The 27,933-nt window shown below is 37.0% G+C and overlaps 1 protein-coding gene across 1 annotated transcript; it reads right to left on the bottom strand.

Annotated features, from left to right (window-relative positions):
• Positions 1 to 33: 33 nt before the first annotated feature.
• Herpud2 (HERPUD family member 2) lies at positions 34 to 27,933 on the bottom strand. The gene is made up of 8 exons (XM_048446642.3): positions 27,543 to 27,933; positions 15,896 to 15,973; positions 13,062 to 13,175; positions 11,204 to 11,355; positions 4,433 to 4,555; positions 2,154 to 2,477; positions 1,354 to 1,468; positions 34 to 906 (listed from the first exon to the last, which is right to left on the bottom strand). The coding sequence occupies exons 1-8, from the start codon at positions 27,687 to 27,689 to the stop codon at positions 745 to 747; spliced, it is 1,215 nt and encodes a 404-aa protein (XP_048302599.3). The 5' UTR covers positions 27,690 to 27,933; the 3' UTR covers positions 34 to 744.

Here is a 27,933-nt window from a genome sequence, read left to right as displayed (position 1 = left end):
TTGAAGAACTTGAATAAATATCCCATAAGGCTATTTATCATAATTGACTTTTTATTTAAAAAATTACAGGGGGCAATTTCCAGCATAGTTTATAAAAGTACTGCCATATCAAACATTTTGTATCACTTCATTCCAATGAAGAGCTGCCTTTTTTTTCTTTTAAGATACTAATTCCAACTGATACGACATGTGTCCTTAAAATAGAAAGTTTCCATCATTTATTCAAATGTCAAAATTAAGATTTTTGAGAAGTTTATTGCTTTATGGGTGGGCAAGATGCTACTAGCACATTTTAGGTAAATAAACTTCTTTATTAAAAACTATGAGGTCATTTCTGTTTAAAACTTTCAGGATAATTCACAGAAAATAGATATATTTATTCAAAGTACACACTGAAGGGTTGGCTATCTAGCTATGGACATTTAAAGGTGTAGCAGCTCTTTAAAGAAACAACACACAGTGGTTCTGCTTGGCGCACTACACATAATTGAAATGAATAAAACTGGAAGACCAGTACTGTTATGCTATGCTCTGTTAGAATCTTTAAACAAACAAACAAAAAATCACACACTTAGTAGTCCATTTGTGCTTAAAATATTCATATGCGTGAGAAGCTTAAAGAAAAGACCTCTGTACATGATCATTAAAAGAAAGTTATACATTTTCTTCTTTTGAAATTGCACTGTTATTTAAACCACTTTCCTAAAGTCAAACCCTCTTTTTCAGCTGGCACAGTTTTCAGGTCTAATTGGCAACTTGAGGAGGCCCCTCTGGTATCAGTGAAGTGAAGAAGGTGGAGATAAAAGACCATGCTGAAGCCATCAACCCGGGCCTTTGCACTGCACTGGCATCTTCACCTGTATCTTCTCCACTCTCATCTTCAAGTCCATCATCCATAAGACGCTCCTTTCAAAAACATAAACACACTCTTGAGGAATTGGTACCACAAACACCAACTTATAATAGCAGAGGGGGGAGCTAAATACTTTCTATAGCAAGAAGAAATCTAAGTATGTATGGAAAATGGTAGATCCGGGGTGATCAGAAATCTTTGTGAAGTCTAAAATTAATAAATTCTGTGGTACATAAATAACTGCCAATATAATACATTCTCACCAAGGCGTAATTTTCTTTTGTAACTATGTTTATAGAGATGTTAATCTCTCCACTTATTCTAATAAATGATATGATATGCTAAATTCCTCAGATGAAACTATCACAGTTTCTATATTAACTTTTCTTCATGTGCCTTCTATAGATATCTGTGGAATCCAAGAATCCATCATCATTTCTGTCCCATATAGGACTAAGGACTATCTACCTATAAAATCCACACAAACATCAATAACCTACCATTTCCTCAAGTTCTAGGTTGTTTGCATTCTGCCCGTCGTTGTTAATGTCAACATTGTTAGGAACCTGTTGCTGGCCGCCTTCTTGCCTGAATGGGAACCATCCAGCCTGGTGTCTGCTCAGCAAAATGAAGAAAGTAAGCAAGCCACAATCACTTGTGTTTGTAATATTATAAAATAGTGTCCCTCAGGGAAACACTACTGGAGGTGTTCTAATAAATGATAAAAACAAGTATCTTACTTCAAGTCAGTGGATTTCTCAAGGTAAGTAGCAGCAAAACAAAACTCAATTCAAATCCAAAAGTCTATCTTGTACATAATTGGCTCAAAGTGACATATTAAACCACAAAATTATTTGGAGCTTTTTTCAAAATGAAATATAACTAAATATATTTCTTGGCCTCTTAGAGAAAAGGCAAGGCCAAGAAAAAAAAAAACAATCTACTTATGAAAAAAAGTGTGACCTATGTTTCTAGGACTTACTATTGATAAATATTACTTAAAAAAGTATTTATCATGTACTTGAATATACTAAATAACTGAATATACTAAATAAATCTGAATCATCAAATTAATAATTTATATAAAATACAATAATTAAATACTCTGCTTTTAAACAATTCTGATAAATATTATTACAATACCTCTGCCATTGCTTTTGGTTATCATGAACACGTTGAATACATGAAGGCCAATATTAAAAATCTTTCATTCTAACTGACTACATTATGCTAGAATCTGTGATAAACTCTTTCAGAAATAATTAAAAGAAACCACAAACAGTTAATATCCATCACTCACAAATAAACCAGCAGCATGGCTCCCATTACCATGATAAACCGACTAAAAGAAGAGTAGAAGTATACGATGCTGAGGAGAACTGCAGCTCGCGAGAATGTGTACACCCAGTCTAGCCAGTCGCGGTTGAAGTCCTCTTCGTTTAGCACTGGTCCCCCCTGTGCATTCATCTGAACATTCTCATTCATGGGCCCATTTTCTTGGCCCACTAGGTTGGGAGCTGGTGGAGGCTCTTCTCCAGGAACATGTGCCAAATTTAAAGGCGGTGATGCAGTGGGGTGAATTGGGTTGGCACTTGATGAGGCCTGAGCTGTAACTGCAGCTTGACTGAAATATTCACCAAAATATTAAAAAGAAAAAAAAACTTTACCATATTATGCATTTTTAAAATGTCTTAGATAATGCAAAATTTTTATAACCCTAATCTTGACTATCACACTCTTGCTCTGTGTTTCTCAGGAAGCAGTTCCCAGTGAAAAAGTGGGGCTAAGGAAGAGCATTCTCTTAACCTGGCCACCTAAGACCACAGCAGAGAGGAGGAGGAAATGATAATGGCCATGTTCACATTCTAGTAAACGGTTTACAAGCTGACAGTGAGAAACTACAGATTTTTCCGTTAATAGCTTCCTTTATTATTCTACATGGAATGAACATCTCGAAGCTAGCGACTTGCCCTCATGCCACACTCTGACATACTTGTCTAAATATGGGTTTAAACATCAAATGACTCTTGGATAACCACTCCTCAACCCCAATCATAGTTTTTGGGCAACTCCATTTGAGGAGTTTTGTCACCTGAGGAAGAACTGTGCCCTCTAAAGTGCTGTTAATGTGATTATGTAAGTCAACAGATAGCAGGCTCAGTGGGCTATGGCGCCTGTCACTGAGCCTAACCACCAGAGTGTGATTCCTGGAACTCACACGGTATAAAGAGAGAAACAACTCCCACATGCTTCCCTTTGCTTCTACATGCGACACAGTGTGCACATGCACACACACACATACACACACAATAAAAATGGGCAATTTTAAGAAATTTTATTTTTTTTAAGTCAGAAAAAGGGCTGGGGACGTAATTCAGTTAACATAGTCCCAATCTACCACAAATGAAAACTCTGCACTCCGTGTCTAGCACCACATAAAAGTGGTATGGTAGCACGCATGTGCCTAAAGTACCAGGATTAGGGAGGTGGAAGCTCTAGGAACAACAGTTCATGGTCATCTTTGGCTAAATAACCATTTTGAGACCAACATGGGCTACATGAGACCCTATCTCACAGAGAAAAACAAGACTAGAATAAGTTGTTTATTACAGGTTCCCCTAAAAACAAGGAAAAATTGTAGAATGAGATTGACATGATTTTGTAAATACTGAAGCTGAAACATGTACATAGAGATTCATTTTACTATTTTTTATTGCTTTACTATTAAGTATTTTTAAATGCTTAAATTATATAGTCAACACAGCTAATGAAAATTAAGGAAATGTTCTCTGGGTATAAATTCCTATTTAAACCAAGGAGCCAAAGTTTAGATGCTCTGAACTTAGAGCAGAAACAATTACTCTATAGGAATCTCCCAAGTAAGCAGTGACACAGGAAACACAGAAGGTAAAGGACTCATCATCATGAATGAGAGAGTCAGTAATTGCAGCCACAGAAGAAAGAAATCTAAGAGCACTGCCCAGGACAGATTCCTGGGTGCCAACAGGCACAGAGTGGGTGGGTAAATCTGCCAAAGTGAGCCAAGATTGTTACTGTTAAAAAGAAGGGAGAAAATGATGAGAAAAAAGAGGAGCAAAACAGGACCACAGAAACCAGATAAGGACACAACACAGCAGCTGTCAGTAAGGATGGGAGTACGGGATGAGGATGAATGAGAGAAGAAAGCAGAGACTTGACTCACTGACGAGGCGCCTAGTTCCTCTGGTCACAGTCAAGAATGAGTGCAGTGACCATATGTGTCACATTGAGCCCTACACTTCCTAGGGCCCTTTTCCTTTGACTTTTTAGTCTCCACGTAGACTGCAGTCTTTCAGGGAAACTCTCTTCTTGAATTTCTATACCGTGTTTTAAAAGTATCTAAATATTGAAAAATCAAGGGTAAGAAAAAGGGGCTAAGACCCAAGCAATTTGAAATAAGTATCTTCTGAGAAGTTTATAAATTCTTACTCAGTAATTTTGAAGTATGACAGAAACAAATGCAATCCCAATTCAACTTAGGGTAAAGGAACATTAAGCCATTAACAGAGAAGCTAAAACAATGAATTCAGACAGACTTACTATTGCATATAATACTGATGAGCATACATCTGCTGCCACCACAGCATCTGCAGTGGGCTGAGAGCAGGGTACACTGGAAACCCAGGTGGCACAGCTTGCCCAGGAAACTGGTGGTCCACATTTCTGCAATCAAAAATAAATGAAGCCTTTTAATGTGTCAAAAGCTAAAAAAAAAAAAAATCCCTCTGAACTTATTTATGAACTCTAAGTCAATCACCGACAGAGTATTTTTAAATCTTACTGAAAAGATACTGTTTTTCAACATTCCTCAAATAACACAATATATCTTACCTCAGTTGGCCCTGGACTCAAGTATATAAACAAAATAAGTCATCCACAAAACATGGAGTTAGCGTGAACAAAGTAAAAAAAAAATTAATTTTTAAGTACATTCTTTTTAAAAATCAAAGATACAAATCAAACTTCGTGACATATTATTTTGAGGAATAGGTCAGTCAAGCAGTAAAATTTTATTAAAGATACAGCAGACAAATAATTTAAAAAACAAACATTTCAAATGTAAGCTGTCATTTAAAGAGCCAAGAGTGAATAACATACTTCTAAATTTCTGTAAATAAGTTAAAATTCTATTAATTCAGTAAAACTTGTAGAAAGTCATGATTAACTTCCTTATGCCTCAGTTCCCCTAATTTTGCAGGGGACTCTTCCTCAGAACGTTGCTACAGTGTACTCAGCAAACACCAGTGTTGGGATTTGAAAGCAAACGTTCCAGGCAGGCTCGTGTATTTCAACACTTGGTCCCCAGCTGGTGGCACTGCTTTAGAAAGTTATGGAACCCTGAGAAGAGGCAGTCCTGCTAGAAAAAGTGAGTCGGGGTAGGGGTAGGAGCTGACTTTAATGTTTAACAGCCCAGTCCTACTTCCTGTACTTTCTGTGTTTCCTGACCCTACTGTGATCAGCTACCCAACACTTCTTGCCTTTCCCACCATGACGTATCCCTTCAACTGTGAGCTAAACAAAACCCCTCTTTCTGAAATTGCTTGTCAAATATTTGGTCATAACAAAGAAGAATGTTTCAGTGAGCCAGTTTGGATTTAATTAATCACCCCTTAAATAAGACTATAATTCCAAAATATGTAATATAAGACTTAGCAATAAAATGGCTCCTAATGATATTCTGCTATACATCCCATTTAGGACTGAGTCCCATGGTCTCTCACTCTCTGCATTTTGTTGTGGGTGTCTGTGTTTGTTCCCATCTATTGCCGGAGAAAGTCTCTCTGATGACGGGTGACCTCTAGTCTACACATTTGTGCACACACATACAAACACACACACACACACACACACACAGTCTAGAACGGAAGGCAACTATTAAACATATATTGCCAAGAAAAAAAGCAAATGCCTCTAAGATGATCTTGATATGCTATTTCCCTATTTGTTTAATACTATTAAACATGACTGAAATATGTAATCATTAAAATACCTTCTGGGCTCAAGTTAGCATACTGTAATTCTCAGTTATGTTTACTGACTTTTAGATAAGATGTTAATGTTCAGCACTCTCCAGGAATCAAGAAAAAAAAACTCTTTTGATACTAAATGACAGTATTATTGAAACCTAAAGGAATAAAAAAACTAATAAAAATTTTCATAACTATAGTAATTTGAATGAGAATGGCCCAAATAGGCTCATATATTTGCACGCTTAGTCCCCAGTTGGTGAACTGCTTGAGAAGGATTGGAAGGTGTGGCCTTGCTAGAGTAGGAGTGACACTGTTGAAGAAAGTGTATCTCTTTGCGGCTAAGAGTTAAGGCCCAGTGTCTCTCTGTCTGTCGCCAGTAGAACAGGGTGTAAAGCTCTCAGCTACTGCACCATCACCATGCCTGCCTGCATGCCACCACACTCCCAACATGACAATTGACTAAGCCTCTGAAATTGTAAGCAAACCCGTAATTAAATACTTTCTTCTATAAGAGTTGTCTTGGTCAGGGTGTCTCTTCACAACTGAAACCCTAACTAAAACAATAATTTAAATACTTTGGATACAATGCCATTAAGCAACAAGTAAAAGAAATTTTCCACACTAAGAAATATGATTATTAAATTGCTGGCAGAAAAAAAAGGAGTTCTAAAAGTTTCACCTTTTCTATATAGTCAAGTATTCTAAAATACAGTACTGAGTTAAATTACAGAAAACGCAGCAGAAATTGGCAGCTTAGAAAAAGCTGTTTTTAATAATCACTAACATCTTTTACATACAGAGTTCCTAGAAATAATTATCATTAGGACACCAAATACAAATTAAAGCAATGATAAGCTTTTGTTTGTTTCCTAAGTTAGAAGACACTAAAAATATCTATCAATATTTCAGATCCTGTTGATCTCTAGCAACACACACACACACACACACACACACACACACACAGCTAGTACTGACTGTGAAATCCAACTCTTTCATTGCTAGTGACAGTATGAACTAAAATAAACTTTTACAGAACAATTTCTAAAAAGTAAAAATGTTCTCATATCTCTTTGTCTAAGTAATTCTGCTTTTGAAAATATGCTTACAAAAGTAGCAGATATAAAAATAAAAACAAAACTTCACATCTTTTTGCCTTGGAGTCAAGGTTACAACACTTGTCATACAGCCTCCTAACACTGCCAGCATCTGTTCTCACTAACAGAGACACACTGGACACTATGATAATATGCCAACATAGAGATCCCTGGCACTCACCGCCCTGTCTGAGGGTATTTGCTCTCTGACCTAGCTACACTGACCCATCTGTACATCTAGGAATCCATTCAGTCAAAATATAACAACAAAAAAGGATGCACGCATAAGTTATCCATTATGCAACTATTTAATAGCAAGACTGGAAATAATTCAAATATTTTTAAATAAAAGAGTAGACTTTATAACCATGTACTTACTGAATTACTATGTAGCTATAAAATAATTAGTATCTCTTTATATATCTTTGAGTGATCTCTTCAATATTTTCTTAAGCAGGATATAGAAAAATATGTATAAATGCTCCTATTCATGTTAGAATGAGGAGGACAGGGGGCTGGAGAAACAGCTCAGAGGTTAAGAGCACTGGCTGCTCTTCCAGAGGTCCTGAGTTCAATTCCCAGCAACCACATGGTGGCTCACAACCATCTGTAATGAGATCTGGTGCCCTCTTCTGGCATGGAGGTATACATGCATGAGGAACATTGTGTACATAATAAAAAAAAGAAACAAAAAGAATGAGAAGAATATACTTGAGTAAATTCAAAGAAGTTTTCTTGAATTTTCCACCAAGAAGTAATGGAAAGATAAATTAAAAACCAATGAAGGCAATAAAAGAATAACAAAATATGAGAGAACAGGGGAAGCAGAATGAAGTAGGTCTCTTGAAATGTGTCTGAATAGGAGACCTATAACACTGTGTACAACTAAGGAAAAATGCTACTCCATAAGGAAAACACAGCAAGCTGTAATAGCACAAAGAAACAAACCTGACAATAGAATTATTGTATGGCTTAAACTTTTAAAATTTTTCTTAGGCTTATTTATGTATATGAATGTTTTGCCATGTATGTGTGTGTACTACACATGTGCCTGGTACCTACAGAGATCAGAAAAGGGTACCAGAACCCCTGGAAGCAGCATTATAAATGTTTATAAGTCACTATGTGGGCTCTGGGAACTGAATCCAGGTCCTCTGTAGGAGAACAAGTATTCTTAATTGTTGAGCCATCTCTTCAGGCCCTAAAATAATATTCTTAAAAAGACTTCCTCCACTGTCAGAGATCTTAAACATCCTCCTGGTCGGTTATTTGGAAGCAATTCTTTGCATAATCAATAAACTTGACTTTCATTTTGGAAAGAACTAACTTTTTCTATATTTGCTTAAATTTTTGCTTTAATGTTTTCTATAGAACTAAGTTCTCTGATGTCTTAGGAACTTTTTCCTGTGCTTTGTTGTTGTTGTTGTTCGGTTTTTTTGTTTGTTTGTTTTTGATTTCTTGTCTTTATTTTCTATCTGATTTGATTTTGTGCCTTTTTGGCTGGAGCATGTCATAAATTTCTTCATCAGAGCTTTTTCTTTAGTTTCTTCATAAAATGATCACCATTGTATTTCAGACGACTAAGCTTTTTGCATCCTCCTCCTCCATCTTCTGACTCTATATGTCTGTACACAGACAGCAACTAAGTGCTGGCCACTATGCACAGTGAAGCACAGTTCAACCTTAATAACACAGGCACTACAACTATAACCTGGTTCAACCTTCTCATCTTCCCAGATGGAAGTTAAGTTCCAGGCACCACAAACCATCCTCATCACTATGCTCTCTGTCCATGATGGCTATTATCCTCTTAAGCCATGAGCCAAAATAATCAACGATCCCAATTGAAATTCCAATATCATTCTTTACAAACAGGAAAACACCTAGAATTTTATGTAGAGGCACAGAAGACCACAGCATTGCCTTATGACCCAGCTACACTACTCAGGGTTTATACACAAAGAACTTCATATCCTACTACAGAGACACTTAAACTATTGCTCTATTCACAACAAAAAAAGAAATGGAAACAATCTAGATGTTCATCAACAGATAAATGAATAAGGAAAATGTGGAATTTACACACAATGGAACACTACTCTGCTGCAAAGAAAAATGAAAGCACAAATCTGCAAGTAAATATATGGAACTAGAAAAACATACTGAATGTGGGAGCTCAGGCTCGGAAAGACAATGGCACATGTTCTTTCTCATTTGCAGATCTCCCTCAGTTTGCATACTTAATTTGGAACACAAGAGGGAGCCAGGGAAGTAGAAAGAAGTCTTGGGTGGTTGGGGGAGAGGGAAGGATGCGCAATAAAAATGGAGGGATAATGGAGTATAGGTAGAACATAAGTAGTGAGGGGAGAACTAAGGGTGGGAAGGCTTAAGCAGAGAGAAATGTGGGAGTATGGAGAAAATCAGGGGTGAAAAAGAGAGCTGATCCAAAGGAAGAGGATATCACAAGCCACAGAGGAGCTTACTATCACAAACTCAACTTTTATAACCAGTGAAGGGAATAGTGGGGCACATGTGAAAAGAAATGAGGTATACTGAGTTAAAAGATGAAGCAGGGATGGGGAGGGGTGTAGGAAACGAGGAACAGAAGGTGGGCTAACTAGAACTAAGAATACCTGAAAAAATATTAGGGAAACCCACTAGTCAGTAAGCTAATTTCAAAATACAAAATATAACTTAAAAATAAGAATTCAAACGAAACTACTCTGTACAGTGCCACTCCCAGAAGACATGGGTTATTAGATGAAATTCTCAATACAAAGCTTGGGATATCTCCCTACAAGTTATTGGTCAAAAAGGACCAAATGCTTCCAAAACAATACAAGTTATAGGCATTGTGCTTACCCTCCATAACTACATGGTAAGACATTATTATTAAAGACAGCACATAATTTGATGGCAGGACATACAGAAATCAATCTCAAACTAACCAGGACACATCCTCCTTGCTTGGCTAGCTTTCACAGTGCCAAAAGGTACTGTGCAGTCTACTGTGGGGGAAAAGACACCAATGGTCTTTCGAATCCTGGACCATGGGCCCTGCATGCTATAATATGAACCTTCAAAACAAGCTATGTATACTGGTACAAGAAAAGCGTGTTATGAGGTAACTAACTGCTTTCTCATTGATTTGGGGCCTGCTCTACATTGAGGGAAGTCCCTGGTCAAAAGTCCATAGCTGGGAAGATCACAGGCCCTGGAATAGAACGTGCTATTGTATTTTGCTAAACGACCATGCTGTTAAATTGCCTTCTAAATATTTAGTTTTGTACCTGTAGTCCTGGGCTGCTCTTAACCTTGGTCAAAGAAACTTCTCAGTGACCAGCAGTCAACAGAAGGATGTACAAGTGCCGACAGTAAAGTCTGACTGCTCACTCTAACTGGGACATCTATATTAACAGCACAACAACAGCTAGGTTAAAGCAGCATCTCGAAAGAGGAGATAGAAGGAACGTAAGAGTTGGGGTGCGGGCTGGGGATTGCTACAAACCAGTCTTCTGGACATAGCAGCTGTAGCACAAGACTTACTTCATAAGATCAACCCAACAAAAGATCTTCAGGCAAAACCCCTTAGGAATTTTCTGACACTACTGACATTGATAGTTGCTGGGGTCTGAAGAACCATTCTTTATAGAGAATATGGCTGCTACTAGTTTCTCATGCTGCAGTGGATGGCCCCATACCCATGTATATATGGACAGCACTAACTGGACTTAGTGAATTTTTCAAAAAGCAAAACAAATAAATACATGAAGTTGGGGAAGAGGGCATGTATGGGGAACATGGGGCTAAATTACAGGTGATAAATATTTCATTATGAACATGCACAAAGTTTAAAAAATATTAAAACAATTTGTCTATTCAATCAGCCAACCTACTAGATATTGTTATATAATACACTTAGTCAGCATTTACTATTTTTTGCTACTTTCTGTGTTTGTTGTTACATTTTTTTTAGCTTCTCACTTTCAGTAATTATCTAATTTTATTTCTGTTACATCTGCTTGTGAATAAAGCATGTGAAAATACTTGAAAAGTAAGTTTCAAATGTACTTTAATAATCAAAAAGATGCTTCAGTAAAAAAAAAACTCTAAAGTAGATTTGTGTGTGTGCACGTGTGTGTGTGTGTGTGTGTGTGTGTGTGTGTGTGTGTGTGTGTGTGAGAGAGAGAGAGAGAGAGAGAGAGAGATTTTATAGGGCCCTAATTATGACCCATACTTTCACTTACCCTTGGATTACATATGGAAACTGATGACTCTGAGCTGGGTCAGTCTGTGCTTGTGGAAGGGTACGATGCCTCAATCCTTCTGAAGAACCAGCAACTAATGACAAATTCTCTTGACTGGGGGATGGAGTTGTTGAATCAGAGTAATCTGAATTCTAAAACAAACAAAAAATGTAAGTATAGGTATGGTATTCATAAGTATATTTAATAGAAAAGCCTAGCTATATGTCAACACACCTTAAGTTCTCTAAAACTTATTACTTCTCAGCATATTAGGTAATTCTTTTATGATTAGATTTTTTTTATTATTTTCAAACCTTTTTGAAATCTTTAAACCATAAAAACGTAGGGCAAATTAAACTTATTTCTCCTTTAATACTTTTTATATTTTCATAACACTCTGAAAAATATATATATGCTAACGACATAAAATTACGGCCAAGAAACCACTGGCTCAGTAGGAAAAAAAAAACAAAAACTTGAATATACTTGTACCAAACTGCATTTAAAAAAAATCTCTGTGCTAGTCTGGAATTTGTCCCTTTTTATGCCAAGGTAGGAAACATATAAAGATTCATATTCAATTTAATGTAAGGTCAATTCCCATGGCTGGTACCACAGAAGACACACTGAGTAAATAAGCAATTTAAGGATGTATTTCTTAAAGAACCAGTTATCTAATATATATTAGAAGATCTCTTAGGTAATTTACCCTATTGGTTACACCTGCCTTAAAATTTGGATTGAATTCTTTTTTCTTTTTTCTTTTCCTTTGTGTTCCTCAAGGCAGGGTTTCTCTGTGTAGCCTTGGCTACCCTGGAACTCACTCTGTAGACCAGGCTGGCCTCAAACTCACAGATATTCACCTGCCTCTATCTTCCAAGTGCTGGTATTAAAGGTGTGAGCTACCATAGCCTAGTTGATTGAATTCTTAACCAGGAAAATACCTTTAACACAATCAAAGTTCCCTGCTTCAGCAAGAAATAACTAAAGGAAGCTTCCATGATCTCCATCCTCTCACCCTAAAAGCTGGATGAACTCTTACAAGCTTCCAAAAGAATTTCAGGCAGAAATGAGCATTTAATTATGTAAGAGATAAATATATTAAGTGAGTCTCCTCTGCTCTTCATTGTGAATCCAGTGATTAAAAAGCAAAACCACCAAAACAAACAACAAAACCCCACAAAGTCTTCTGCCAAATAATCTACCTTAAGAAAATTTAGGTCATTTAGATTAAAATAATTTAATTGCTTTGAATAAAATATACTACACTTGGTACCTTACTATTTCTTAAACTTCACTAGCCTACGATTTATATTATATAACCACATCAACTCTGTTTCCAGAGTATTTCAGTAACTAAATCTATAAAGATTGGCTCCATTGCTGACCTGTCCATTAATCAAATTATAGCTCATGGTGAACAAAATATTGTAAGCAAAGTAACATTGTATCAAAAATAAATGCTAAATGTCATAGTCTTTAAGTTTTCCAAACTACCTCACTAAGTGTAGTGGCAAAGTCTTCTATCCCAGGAACTGTGAAGCAGAAGCAAATGGATCAAGGACAGTCTCAGCTACACACCGTGAATTCAAGACCAGAAAGCTTACATGAGACCCGCTCTCAAAATATCAAATGAAGATTAGAAATAAAACAACGCTAGGGACTCCAAGTGATCCATCTGTTTTATTCTTGTTTTGTTTGCACATTTGTTCTCTGCTGTGACGAGGACTGACCCAGAGCCTCACATATGCTAGCCCGTGTTGTACTGTGGAACTACGCCCCAGCCCTCCATTTAGTTTTTAGGACAGATAAAGAAAATAAGAGAAGTTCAATGTTTACTCCTCTCAAAACAACTCACAGAATTGGTGCTAGACGCCAGTGCTTCATGCTCTTCTCTATTAGTGATGGATTTTGGAGAACTGGGAGGACTCCGAGAAGTACAGACTAGATGAACCATATGATACTCATCTTGCTAAAATTAAAGAAGATCATATTTAAAGAAAAATTTACAGTTCAAAAAGTCACTAGCTAAGCTAAAGTATTGGACTCAAGACTTAAAAATTCCTTTCCTTTCTAGCCTAGTCATTTTGTTAGTAATAAATTGTTCAATATTTGGAGGTAAGTTTGCTATTTTAATACTTTGTAGCCTTCTGTATGCAATATTTTCTATCCATGCTTAAAGAATGGTTTCAATACTCAATAATTATTATGTTAAGAGTACTTGGCATACATAGATTTGAAGCAACAAATATTATAAAATATTTCATAATAAATTTTATTACTTTAATAATAAAAATTATCAACACAAACTATTAATTCAATATAAAGCATATAATGTCTTAATAACAATGTAAGAGTCACCTTGAGATTTCAGACCCACAAACTCTGAATAGCAGAACTACTTCAATTACTTGAAAAATACCGATAAAAGCAACTCAATCTCTTTTACCTTAATTTTAGCAAAGTGAAGTACAGCTTTTTACTGCTTTCCAAACTAAGTCAACGTTTTTTATCTATAACATTTATACACACAGATATAGAGCATATATTTGAATTGTACTCTGTAAATATTCCATATTATTTCCACAGATTTACAACTGTGGCTGAGAAAAACATTTTAAATAACGAGGCTGGTCTTTATGCTTTAATGAGATCACACAGAAATTTATACAAGACATAAAGCTGGTAAGCTAGAAAACATGATGGCAGCAGACAACAGAGGAGGAGAGAGCTGGGTCAGCATTTCTGAAGACCTATGAAGAGCAGCAGCAGCAGCAGCATGGTGAAGGGTGGGTGGGCAAGAACCAAAGAGAGATGCCTGAGGTGAGGAAGGGAAGACCTGATCAACTACCAGGAACCCAGACTTGTGCTCAGTTCTGAGGTGAATTCCAGGAAAGTAAAGGGCAGCCTTAAAGGCACTTATGATACTGTTAACTGACCAAATTAGTGCATTCGGGCACACAACAAACCAGTGCAATGGGGCACAATGAGAGACACACATGAACATATTCCGCATAAAACTGAAAAATCTAAACTACAGTTGCTGTAGGGTCTAGAGGATGAAGTTCTTGGGGTTCTGCTGTTTAAGAAAAGGCTTCAGACAGACGGCATGACATAGGCAGTGTCTCTGACACACAACAGACAGACGGCATGACATAGGCAGTGTCTCTGACACACAGCAGACAGACGGCATGACATAGGCAGTGTCTCTGACACACAGACTCAGCTTCTGAACAGGGAATACTGAAGTATCCAATGTGTATCCCCATAAAACCAGGACCAAAAGGTCATACTAATAACGGTTTATCAAAACATCCATCCACCGTTGAGGAATATATCTATAAAACATTTTATAACTAAACAGTTTGTAGAACCAATACCAACATTTTACTGAAAGGAAACCAACTTTAAGAGAAACAATTCAAAGAACCATTTCAAAAGTAACACTTCCCAAGGTGCTTACACAAGATCTGCAACAGTCTTTTGAGAATATTCATGTTCTGGCCTCAGGCTGTTATTCAAAATATTTCAGAGAGCAGAACATATAGCAGTTTTAAACAGGAAAACAATGTTCAGGACAGCTCATTGGTAGAGCTCTTACCTAAGCAAGTGCAAAGTCCTAGGCTGGGGATGACCCCAGCACCAGAAAAGTAGAAAAAAAGAATAGGTGAGCTCATTTTAGGACTATTCTATATAATACTATAATAGTGGAAACATGTAATTATACATTTATCAAAATCCACAGAGTATGCATCACCTAGATAACTCTTGAGTATGTCCACTGATCACAACTATGTATGATCACAAATATGTATGTCCACTGATCACAACTATGACGGCTAAAGCAAGCTATATATTAGGGGAAAGTGGATGAGAAATCTCTGTGCTATATAATATTTTTTAGGTGGGCAGATGGTAAAACACTATAGTCATTTGAAACAGGCAACTGAACAGTCAGAAGTCACACTGGCAAAACTAAAAAGGCCCTTAAGCAGAGAAATGCACTGACATTACATCTTACGTGTCCCATAGGTGATCATAAACAGAATAAAAGATATAAGGAATATCTGCATTAAGACTTCAGTTAAAAAGCCAAAGCCAAACACAAAATAGAACACTATCCAATCTTGCTATATTCACAACAAAAAGTAACATAGCAAGAATAAAAAGTTATAAAGTAAAAACTTAACAAAAAAATAATGAGCTAAAAGATGCCATTAAAATAATTAGCATTCAAGTTGACTGTCAAAAGCTACCTTGGAGCATACGTAGCACTGTCGTTGAGCATCAGCGTTTAAATTCTGATTAACAGGTATGCCACTTGGCATCATCCTATTTCCTTTCTTGAAATTAAACTCCTATCTCAAACCATTAAAAATGTTATATATCCTGATTAAAAATGGTCTTATAGAGATGTTATCAATCTTTGAGCACTGTAAACACTCTATACTTGGAGTACTGACAGGTCAGTGTTTTCTTCTAAGAGATGAAAAACATCTGAACAAAATATTCAGATTTAGCTCAGATGGGCCTACAACACTGTTAGCCAAACAACCTTTATGCTCTGCCTTGTTGTTACATTCTGACTCACTGTATCTGTTCTGCTACCCACAGGGCTTGATGAACTCAATCTGCTAGACAAAACTTGAGAGACAGTTTCTCCCACTCTTCTGAGGTAGAAGCAGAGCTTACTTTTCTGAGAATGTCTTTCAGCTGCAGATGGTCAGGAAGCAGTCGGCCGGAATACACCAACCTCTGGTCCTTTGTCAACTAGAAATGGGATGGAAGAAAGAAGTCAGTTTTTTAATTATATATATTTAAGATTAGGAAAAACATGACCAAATGTGGATAAAACTAAACTCTCTTTGGGGACAAGTAAGAAGAAAACAGATATTTTAAGAACTTGAGTCCCAAGTTCTGCTTAAGGCATTGAAGAGCTGAGCAAATGGCAGCATATCTATAATAATAATAATAAATACATATCATCACATAAAACTTGACAAAAAGATAAACATGTTTGTTTTATCAACTGTAATGTAGCACTCTTAATTAAAAGCCTTCAATTTCATATAAATGGAAAGGCAAAGGGCCTTCCATCAATAGATATTAGAAGATAAATTTTCAAGATCACTAGTTATTTTGAACTGATTTGTCAGTTATTTTTTTTGATATAAAGTATATACAGACCCATTTTCTTCCTTCCAAACACAGTGCAGAAGAACTTACTGGCCTTAGTTTGAAAGTCATTTAGATCTAATGGGAGTTCCCATAACTATCCCAGCTTTGTTTCTGCCACTTACAAATATCTACACATTCAAAACCGCAAAACCAAAGAAAGCAAGACAAATGCATGGAGATTCAGTTGTTACCTCTATAGAAAGTGTGTTCTGGTTGGCTCTGTTACATTTCAGTACTTCATAGTAAGTCTGCTAAAGTTCACACTGCTAGCATTATTTAAAATTAGTGTGTTTCTGTTAGTCCCCATAAAGCATATTTGCAAATGTTCCTTGAATTCCATGAAAACAATTCATTTACATATATCAAATGTTAAATCCAAAATCCAATCCAAGCCATAAATATAATTTTAAACTGTATTTTCAGCAAGGCTATGACAAGAGCCATATATTTGAAAGTCATAATAGAAATTATTATGCTGAGTGACATGGATAGTTCAGGCATTCTCAGACACCAAAAGACACTAGAGAAATACAGGTACCCTTCCAAGATACTTAACTGATAGACAAGACTTTTAGTGTGCCATTTCTAAAATGCAAAATGCAAATTCCTATATTATAAAAAATATAAAAGTTTTTTAATGCCAAGTCTTGAAAACTCTAACCAGCACATAAAAACTAAACAGCGCTCCCTCTATATACATTTGATTTTCATTTCATTTCCTGCCACTTACCCTCCCTCCCTAAAACCCTTAAACTCTAGATTTTGCTTGCTAATAAAGTAATTAGTATCTAGAGAGCAAAAGTCTTGGAATGGGGCTTGGTTTCAAAGGGAACCAGCCCCGTGATTAGAGTTGTCACCTCCTGTCCCAATCTCCAGAAAGAGGGTCCTGGAGTGAGAAGTCCTTCTGTAGATGTATTGCTTTTATTGTTTAATGAATAAAGAAACTACCTTGGCCTGTTGATAAGGCAGAGTAGAACTAGGTGGAGAAAACTATACTGAATGCTGGGAGAAAGAAAGCAGAATCAGGAGAAACCATGAAGCCCCTCCAGAGACAGACGCTGGAACTTTACCCAGTAAACCACAGCCTCGTGGCAATACACAGATTAATGGAGATGGGTTAATTTAAGATATGAGTTAGCCAGAATGATATGCTTAAGCTATTGGTCAAACAGTATTGCAAATAATATGGCTTCTGTGTGATTATTTCAGGGATGAGCAGCCAGAAACAAACAAGCAGCCTCCCTACAACATGGTCCATTTTGAGTTAACCATGGTCAGTGAGTTAATCAATCATATCTATTTTCATTAAAGTCCAAAAGGATTGAATCACAAGAGTTTCTAGATAGCTAACTTGAAATTTAAAAACTTATCAAATTAATTTCTCTTTTTAAATAAAAGTGTTTAACAATTCACCACCACCCTCCTCCCATACTATCTCTATTCTCTATAGTAAGTAAGTAAGTACAAGGAAAGTGTTTCTCCGAGTTCTGTGAACTACTCTATCAAATTAATCAAACCCAAGACGGGAATCTGAAGAAGCCCAATTTAGAACCAGTTGTTCAGAAGCACATGTGACAGCCTGGTAAATCCATGGAAAGAAGGAAGAGCAGGGCAGACCCATAGTACTTAAGTATGGGATTTGACAGTACATCTTCAGACGTGAGCTGAATTAGATGACACGAAATGTTCACACATTTTGGTGAGTAGAAGTCACAGAAGTATTTTGTATTGAACGCTGTGATACTAGGAGCAAGCAAGCTTCCTAATCTGTATCCTATAAGTAGTGAATGGCAAATATACATGTACACGTAAGTAATGAGTCAATACTTGACCAAATAAATCTAAAGTTCATTTTATAAGTGTAGGGGAAAAGGACCAGCCAAAGAAACACACCCTGATCCTGAAACTGGAGCCAAAAGGTTAAAAAGGGCCAGTGAAAGAAACACACTTTGACTCTGAAACCAGAATCAACGAAACAATTAACAGAGAGCACAGAAACTAACCAGTGCCTAAGCGTGAACCCAATCAATCCCTGAGCACAAAATCCAGTCACTCTCTGAGCTTGTCCAAGCTCAGGGATTGAAATCTGACCAAATTTTCACCTTGGAAAAACTCCACCCCTAAGAAGCCCTATGCTTGTTCAGTTTGCTGCTGCCTTTTTCACCCTGGCAGATGCAGCCACTCTCCTGGATTCCTCCCTCCCAATAAATCTCTTGAATGAGACTTGGGTGAGACCTTTCCCCCAGCAGAACCTTCTCCTAGGGAGAAGTTGTTACACCCTGTAACAATTCTGCCAGGAAACCCTCCCTGCTGGGGTAAAGTTGTTACTTTGGGGAAGTCTTTCCCTGGACCAGGGCCATAAAGTGGCTGTGCTTACAGTGGTTTTGTGGTATTCTTGGCTCCTCATTGACAGAATACTTTTTCACCCAAGCTGCAATGCTTATAATAAGTATTATAGCAGCGTAAACCAATATTTTTTTCACCAGACTAAACATTTAATTACTAGATACTCATGCTGTACCATCACTCAGCCTAAATTTGCCTGATTTTTTCTTTACTTCAATATAAAAATTATCTAACATATAGAGTGGATAGAATGAAAGGAATCACTACCATGTTAAAGAACTCTCAAGTACTCATCAACAACTGACATTCTTAATCCTCTTCCTCCCTACCCTCTTGAAACCTCAATGTTAGAAAAGATTACGTTAGAGCAAATGCATTTCTTTCCATGGCACAATCTCTAGGGTTTTGCTTCTGTTTTTTAATAACTACAGGACTGCCATATTAAACTATGCAGCTCAAATTTTCTCATTTCTTAGCGATGGTCTGAATCAAAATTCAAACAAGGGTCACACATGAGACTGAATTATGTCTCTTAATCTTTTTGTTATTTATGTTCTCAAACAACTCCTGTAGCCTAGGTAGGTTTCAAATTTGCTATACAGTTGCAGATGGCCTTGTCTTCTCATCCCTGTGTCCTATACAGCTGCAAAAGAGCTTGACCTGCTAGTCCTGTCTGTACTTGCTAAGCACTGGATTACAGGTGTGTGACACTGTGTCTTGTTATGTGAAGCTAGGGATCAAACAAACTCAGGGCTTCATGAATGCTAGGCAAACATTTTACCACCTGAGCTACAGCCCCAAATATTTGCACTTTCTTTTCATTTCTCCTGTGCATTTCTGAAAGAAGTCATTATCTGTCTTACAGTTACACTTTGTGTTGTTTGGGTCAACTGTATCCTCCTGGTACTCCATATTGTAGTAGTTAGGTGTGGAGACTAATCAGACTCGGGTTAAGGTTTGTGAGAGGAGTACTCTGTAATAAAGCTATGTACTTCCTGCACCATTAGCACAGGTAGATTAGGATGGTGACTTTTAGTGATACTGAGCTTCATCCGAGGTTCTGATGTTGCCAGACTGATCTGTCCTTTACAAACTTCCTATCTACCTTATTAATTACCTATATAGTTGCTCCAATCTTTTATTAGAAATAGCAAACTTGTTTTTCTAATTCCATAATTCCTTCTGTTCTTAGTATGATCATTCTAGAACCTATCTCATTAGCTAGTTGGTTACCCAGTCTACATGAGGAAAACTACCACAATGTGAACTACTTCCCTTTGTCAGTCTTTAGGGTGACTGCCCAAGCAGCCTCCTGCATGACCAGTGAGGTGTTGGTAATTTTTTCCTTAGTGTCATTATGAGTTCACAGCATTCTGTGTTTTGAACACTAACATTTTCTTTGTCTATTAATCCTCAGACTGCACCATTTTTGACCATTGGGAATCCCTAAGTTTACTCTAGCGTCATTTCACATGATCTCTGTCTGATCTAATAGTCTTCTTGCTTTAAGATATAATATGCCCCATGTTCAGCTTCTAGATTTTCTAATGAGGCCTAGAACTGCCACTGATCAAGTACCTAAATCTTTTTAATTGAAATGGTACCTGAAGACAAAAATCTGAAAATTTGTAGTACTTACTTTTGTCTTCAGTAAGCAAAGCTACAAAATAAGTTCTTATTTAAAAAAACAAAAAACAAAACAAAAACACACACAAAAACAAAACAAAAACTTAAGCCCTGAATTCAGACTGGTACTTTCTATTTCAAGTTTTTACTTATTTGTATCTTCTCTCAACTTTAAAAGTAAACTTGCTGATGGCATTTGTATGCTATTTAAAAACTGTTTTATTCTACTTATAATCTTAAAATAATAATCACAAGATTGTTACTAATAATTTGAATGAAATCTATAATTTCTTAAGACTTTTCCCTCCCTGTCCTAAGATACATACCACTAAGGACACAAAGTCAAAATAATGAGCTCACGTGGAAGCTACAATACCAACCTGACAAGCCAATCTACCACTGGAGCAGCAGTGCTAGACTGCTGCAGGTTCTGACTGCTGTGGCGACCACGCCATAGTAGTGATTCATACCTGACACTGTAAACCCGATGTAAGACTCATAGGCCCTAGAAGGGAATCCACTACTGTGGATTGCTAAATTTATCTGGCGTCAAACTGCCTTCTAAATATTTATGTTTACAATTGTAAATTAGCACTGTTCTCAGTCTTAGTCAGAGAAGTTTCTGTCTACAGTGGGAAACAGTTAATTTTGACTCATATCTGGTCAAAGGGCTGAGAACACAAGATTGTTGAGAGTTCAGTCTGAAATAGGACATCATATCGTTTCTCTCCCCACACATATACACACAGAGTTCAGGATCACATTGTGGAAAAGGGGGCGCAAAAAATGCAAGAGCCAGAGAACGGAAAGAAGTGTGAAAGGCTATCTTCTGGACACGATATGGCCAGTCGACCACAAATTCACAACAGAGGCTATCTGCACAAAACTGGGCCCATCACCATTCCAGCATAGATGGGGCGGGGCTCTGTGCAGTTACTGGCTGCTGGAGAGGGAAATCATATCCTCAGTGTAAGCATTTATAAGCACCCTTGTCATGTCAACAGCCCCCATTCCCTCCCCCATAATTTTATATACCTTCTCACTAAATATATATAGTTTTCTTTCCCTTCTTACATAAAAGGCAGGAACCTGTGCTTGCTCTCTGAGGGCCATGCTTTCTTAGTATATCCTGTGGATAACACCTTAAGAGTACACAAATTGTTTCCTAAGCCTTTCTAACAAATATGTAATATTCTACTGTACTTAAGTACTACACTTATTTATATTTATTTGAATGTTTCCAGGCTTCTGATATACAGGAAACTTCTCTCACATTATTCTATTTATCTCTGCATTCCCTCACAAAGCATCGTACAAAAAGATCACTAGTAAGGCTAGTGAAAACAATCTTGCTAGAGCGACAGCCACAGTAATAATAATAATAGTAATAATAATAAACCAACAAACAACAACAAAAACCTAACTGGAACAGACACAAGAAAAAGGACAGCAATGTAGTGGGAAACAGTACATATATAAAACAAGGCATTTCTCCCCCACAGGAGAAAAAGAGGACAAGAGAAGTAGGGTCTACAGAGGTCTTTGGTTCATGCATATTTCTTCTTTTGTGGGTTGGGCTTTTTTTTTAACAACATCTGTATGCCAAAGGAAGAATCTAATAGAAAAAATTGACATTGCAGGATAGAAAGATGACGATTATCAAGAGCAACATCACTGATTTGCTGCTAGTGGGGTCATGTACATAGGAGCCAGACTCATAGAGTAGGGCAGATATATAGAGACAGCTGAAGAGGAGTCAGGAAATGTGTACAAGATCCTTCAGGCATGTCCCTGTGCCTTGCATTTCTCATCTACAAAAGGAGAATAATATCAGTATTTACTGCATAGGTTGGATTCTAAGAACAGAATGCACATCAACCTTTTAAAACAGAGCACAACATTCAAGAGACCACAGATATTAATTTCTGCTATCTACATTATTTCATTAAGACCTAACGGGACTATGTGAAACTGTTGGAAAGTGATATGTCTTTCCAAAACGTTGCTTTGTAACATCAAGGCAACAAATCAGGATGCTCAAGAACAAGACTAACACAAAAGCAAACTTGGCTAAAGCTACAAAAGGCTGAACAAGAAAGCCTTGACCCATACTAACTTTCAAGTCTTCATTTCAAACAACATTTGTAGGTAACAACAGAAATCTTTAACCTTCTCTGTCCAGAAATACACTTTGAAGTTGGCAAAAAGTCCATGTCCAAAGCTTAAGTCATTTAACCTCAGATTTTTAGTGGAAGAATGCCATTATTTACCAACTATTTCTAAGGTACTCAACCTACCTGTACATAATCTAATTTCTTTCTATGTAGATTATCTCTACCTTTTTTTTATTAAACTGTAACAGTAATAGAATTAATCAGAAGCTATCACTTCTGAGCAAGAAAAATGCTAAAAAATGCAGTATTAAGGACCACTAATCCACATACACTTCCAGTATAAGCCATTAATCTTTACACTATATTAATAATATATAAAGCACACTAGAAAAACAATTTTATAATTTGTTTTGAGACTAAGTTTTCCCAGAAGAAATAGCTTCAGACACTTCAGTCTCCAGAAGCACATGCTTAAAAAAACCTACATTATAACATCTGGACAAAGGTTTCTCGGTGTGTATCCTGGAATAGTGGGTATTTGATGGTCTTTTCTGACCTCTTTGGCACAAGGTACACATACGATGTATTTACATACACAAGGAAAACACTCATACACAACAGTCTAGGAAAAAAATCTAAATATTCACAAGTCCAACACATGAATTTACTAAACCAACTCTATTTTCATACTTTAAAAGATTTGTTAGTATGTCAAGATTAAAGTTTGTGTGTATATGTATGTATGTGTCTATAGACAGACTAAATGGGTCTCTCTTATATGACTTAAAAAATGTCAAACTAAGAAACAAACAAAATGCCCACATGTTCTCCCTCATATGTGGATCCTAGCTATAATGTATACATGTATATATGTTAATAGGTATCACTTTGGAAATATTATAAAATTTAAAAAGGAGACCAAGTGAGGTAATAACAGGTAATAATAAAGGCAGAGGCAGGCGGATCTTTGTGAGTTCAAGGCCAGCCTGGTCTACAAGAGCTAGTTCCAGGACAGGCTCCAAAGCCACAGAGAAACCCTGTCTTGAAAAAAACCAAAAAAAAAAAAGTAGACAAAAGAAGGGCCATTTTAACTGTATAGAGTTTGTGAGTTTGAGTAATGTGTTGCTTCTATTTGTAAATTAATCAGAATAAAGTGATTTTTAAAAAAGCTCAAAAAATGGAAAACAGACAAAAAAACCCTATATACTAAATGTCATGACACTATTATGCCCAACTTTAGCATAACTGAATTCTGCATAATTTCAAAATATTAATTCTGAACTTTAAATATGTGGATTTTAAAAATATATGATGATTCAATAAAAGTAACCTTCAACTGGCTGGTAAGTTCTAATAACTAGCATACAAGTACTTAGAAAATAGAAACTATTACATTTCAGTTTACATGCTCAGTCCTAAGTGTCAAATAGCTTTAAAGAGTCAAATACAAGAAAGCACACAAAATATGGGCTCTGTGAAAAACTAATTTTTAAAATTTTTAAACATGTCTCTAATCAAATTCCCTCAGTCCAAAGCTCCAAGATATTCAGAAGTATATAACCAGAAACATGGTTCCCCAAATAGCCTCTAGTCTCTATCTCCTTACAGCAATAAACAGCGTTCAGAATCTTCAGAATATACATTATCTGGAATTCTTAAAAAATATTCCCTGATTAAAGGTTTCCACTCATAGGCCATTCAGTTACATGTCAGATGGATGTGCAATTGAGAATGCCAAAGTACAGAATTTATTACACTGTGAATAGAACAAAAATAGCAACACGCTCTGCAGTCTTAAAATATTAAGTTCCCATATTTTCTCTATAGTTTATCAGAATAAACAGTATTAACCACAGTAACCTGATTAGGTGCTAGGATATATTACTCAACTCTGTAGTTGCTAGGTATTATAGCATATCTAGGTACATATCAAATGCAAATCTTTTTTTAATTAAAGAAAATTCTTTAACATGTACAGGTATTTGCCTTCATACATGCCTTTGTACCAAGTGTGTGTGTGATGCCCACAGAAGCCAGAAGAGGGCATCAGATCTCAAAGAACTGGAGTTTAAGACACTTGTAAACAGGCGATATTGTTGGTGGTGTTGGCGATTGAACCCCATCCTCTGCAAAAGCAACAAGAACTCTTGAACTTCTGAGCTATCTCTCTAGTCCCAAACATTTTTAATAGTCCAATTCATTTTTTTCCTGCTTATAGATGTATAGATAGAGTCAAGTCACTACAGGGCAGCCTACTGCCAATTGTGTGTCTGTGTATGTATACATATACATGTACATATATGGCTAAGGGCATTCTCTTTCAAGTCAGACCAACTTCGGTTCAAATTCAATTCTACTTAAAGAGTTTTATGACATTAGACAAAAGAATCATCAAGTCTCTATTTTCTCATCTATAAAAGAGCTAATATCACAAGGTGTCTACCACAAATAAACATTATAGGGCATATCAAGTATTTAGTAAAACACCTGATCTAAATGGCAGTTTAAAATCAGAGCAATTAAATAAAAGAATTTTAGACAAATCAGTATAATATAAAGAGAAATTTAAACTAAAAACTCTAGAACCTCCAAAAAGCATTAATGCAGTATTAAACAACCTTATTTTTTCCTAACTAGTCTTTTTACTTAGAACTGTATTGCTTATTATTATAGTAATAGAAGGTTTAGAGTCCTCAGCGCAACATTAACTCTGAAAGAAGAGTAGCTGGTCAACATGGTGGGTGGGAGGACCCACAGTCCCACAACTTGGGAAGCTGAGATGGGAGAATCATTGGAGACCAAGAATTTGCGATCATGCTGTGCAAACCAGTAAGACCTTCTTGTCTGTGAAGGTGAGGCATACACACATGAGTGCACACACAGGACATAACACTTAGAGCATTTAAAAAACCGAGTGAGTCAGTGGGGGCAGTCACAAGGATCTAAACTCCTGTAATAATCTTGCTTCATTACAAAATGTTTTGACTTCTAAATAACCTTACAAAGAAAATGTTTATGACTCCCAATTCCTAGAGCTGATGTCTTCTATTAGCTACAGAGTACCACTAACTGCAGGTACTCAACAACTGTGATGTTTCAAATTAATTTCAGATGTAAATCAGAACAGAAACCTGTCAAATCTAATAAATGCACAAAATTTTCAACCTAGAAATGAACTTGACAAGACATTACAATCCACTCAGAAAACTTGCTAGAGAAATGTTACAAGGTAAAGTCATTAATTACAGTCTGTGGTGCAAGCTCCAAAAGACTCTCCAGTGTGTCTGAGTCAGGCAAGCCTAGAAAGAGTTCTGCAAGTGATCACCCCTCAGGCATTAGGACCAGCTGCCCAGCAGTCCTGCATTAGTGACTAGCTGTCCCGGGACAGATCGGACAAACAGGCCTCACATCTCTATTTCACATGGCTTTTTTTTTTTTTTTTGGTTTTTTGGTTTTTGTTTTGTTTTGTTTTTTTGTTTTGTTTTGTTTTAGGAGAAAGGTTTTAAAGAGTACTAAATCTGTTTGGGATTAGGGGACAGGATCATGCTAGCTTCCAGCTCACTGTGCAGTTAAGAATGACCCTGAACTGCTGATCCTCCAGCTTCCATCTCCCCAAGTGCTAAGATTATACAACATTAGGCTTAATCCAAACTCTTGATCCACATATTGCTGACCAAGTCCCTTAACGGTGTAATAGTATAACATGTAGATCTCACCTTAGTACATACCATACCAGTACGTGCATACATAAGAAAGTACTTTAAAATAGTATTTGGGCTGTGTTATGAAATCTATGCCAATCAATGACTATTCTCATGAGGTGCTTTCTATTTCAAAAATGTGGGAAAACAATAATATGCAACAGAAAAATTTTGAAATCTTCACTTTCAAACTTAAGTTTTGAATGAGCAAAAGTCCTAACTTTTAGTTTGTTCCAACTACTAAGGAACTCAGTGTTCCCACACACAACAAAAATATTTGTGTCACAAATACTGCTAAGGACGAATGAGTTTAAAACAAACAACAAAAAATACACCCTCCGGCCTTGGCAATAAAAATTCAGTGGCTATTCCAGATGTCTAAATCTTAAACAATACTGCAATAGACACAGTTCTAACTCATAAATATCTTAACACAGACCAACATCTTCCATACTTAGGTGCACAAAACAGACCTAAAAAGCAGTTGCTTCCCAACTAGCTAGTATATAAACCAAGTCTCTTTATTATTTATATATAAGATTGAGTAGTTGAATACTGGATGTTCAAGAATGAAAAAGTTATACAATAGAAAACAGGAAAGCCTCACTAAAATATACTCTATATGGCACACCTTTCTAAACTATTGAAAGACTTACCAACTACGTACCTTCAAATTAGACTTTAGGGACAAATGGCGACATTATCTTTCCAATACCAAGATAAAGAATGGAAAACAAAGCCACACTGATTTGAGCGAACCAGATGATATAACCAAAGAAAGAAACAGGTATCAAATGACTGGGGTGTGTGGAAAAACTGCCCGTCTCAATGTCTGTATCTTCAAGAGGAATGTGAGGTGGGAAGTGGGGGAACAAAGTGAACTGCAACTCACAACAGGTACGATGGGATGATGGTTAAAGTATAATTTTCGCTAAGTCACATACTTATTCCAAAAGAGGGGAATATTCTCTTCGCCATCAACATATTCCTGAGCCAGGTATTTAAAGTTAAAATGGAATTTTGCCCTAGGAAGCAATGAAAGTTCTTCTAATATGGACCGTGATTCTTTATCTCAAAAACAAATACAATTAGGATCTGCCATTCCCAGTAGATGACTTTAAGTTGCACGAAGATGGTCCCTTTTCCATAACTGCAAATTCTTGTCTCTTGGCATTTCTGCATACTCACTAATTAACTGAACCTCATTAGGAAGATAATGATGGTGGTTCACTCAGGAGACACCCGCAACCTCACAACCAAAAGTATTTCGAATGGAGACCTATGCGATTGGCGAGGAGGGGGCAAGCTGGGCGAAGGGAGGTACCAAGGCACACGGGGCTGCAGGCCAGAGCAGCTGCGTTGTTTTACACTTACAGGTTTGCTAGGGTACACGTTAGATAGATGTGTTTTTAGTTTCCCCACGGTCCAGTTCAGGAAGCAGCTAATAGTCTGGTCACTGTATTTCTGATTCGGTGCCTTAATGATGAGAGTCACAGGAATCTCCATCCCACTCTGGTCCATGGTGCTCTCAAAGTCGGACAGTCTAGCGGCGCTGCAGCTAAGCCGTAACTGGGCGGGCACGGCTGGGATGGGGACCGAAGTGAGTTCTCAATATTCTGGGTCCAAATCGGTCACAAGCACAGCGGGCGATACGAAGGCCATTGCCGGTACCAACGATGGACGGTGGCGATGGTGGCGGCAGGCTCTGGGTGCCGGGCCGGGGGTGCAGCTGTCCCCGCCAGGTCTGGGCTCCGCCTGGCTCCGG

This window comes from Myodes glareolus, chromosome 4, assembly GCF_982192425.1.
Source record: "Myodes glareolus chromosome 4, mMyoGla1.1, whole genome shotgun sequence".
Taxonomy (NCBI): Eukaryota; Metazoa; Chordata; class Mammalia; order Rodentia; family Cricetidae; genus Myodes; species Myodes glareolus.
This window is presented reverse-complemented; position numbering and strand designations above follow the sequence as displayed.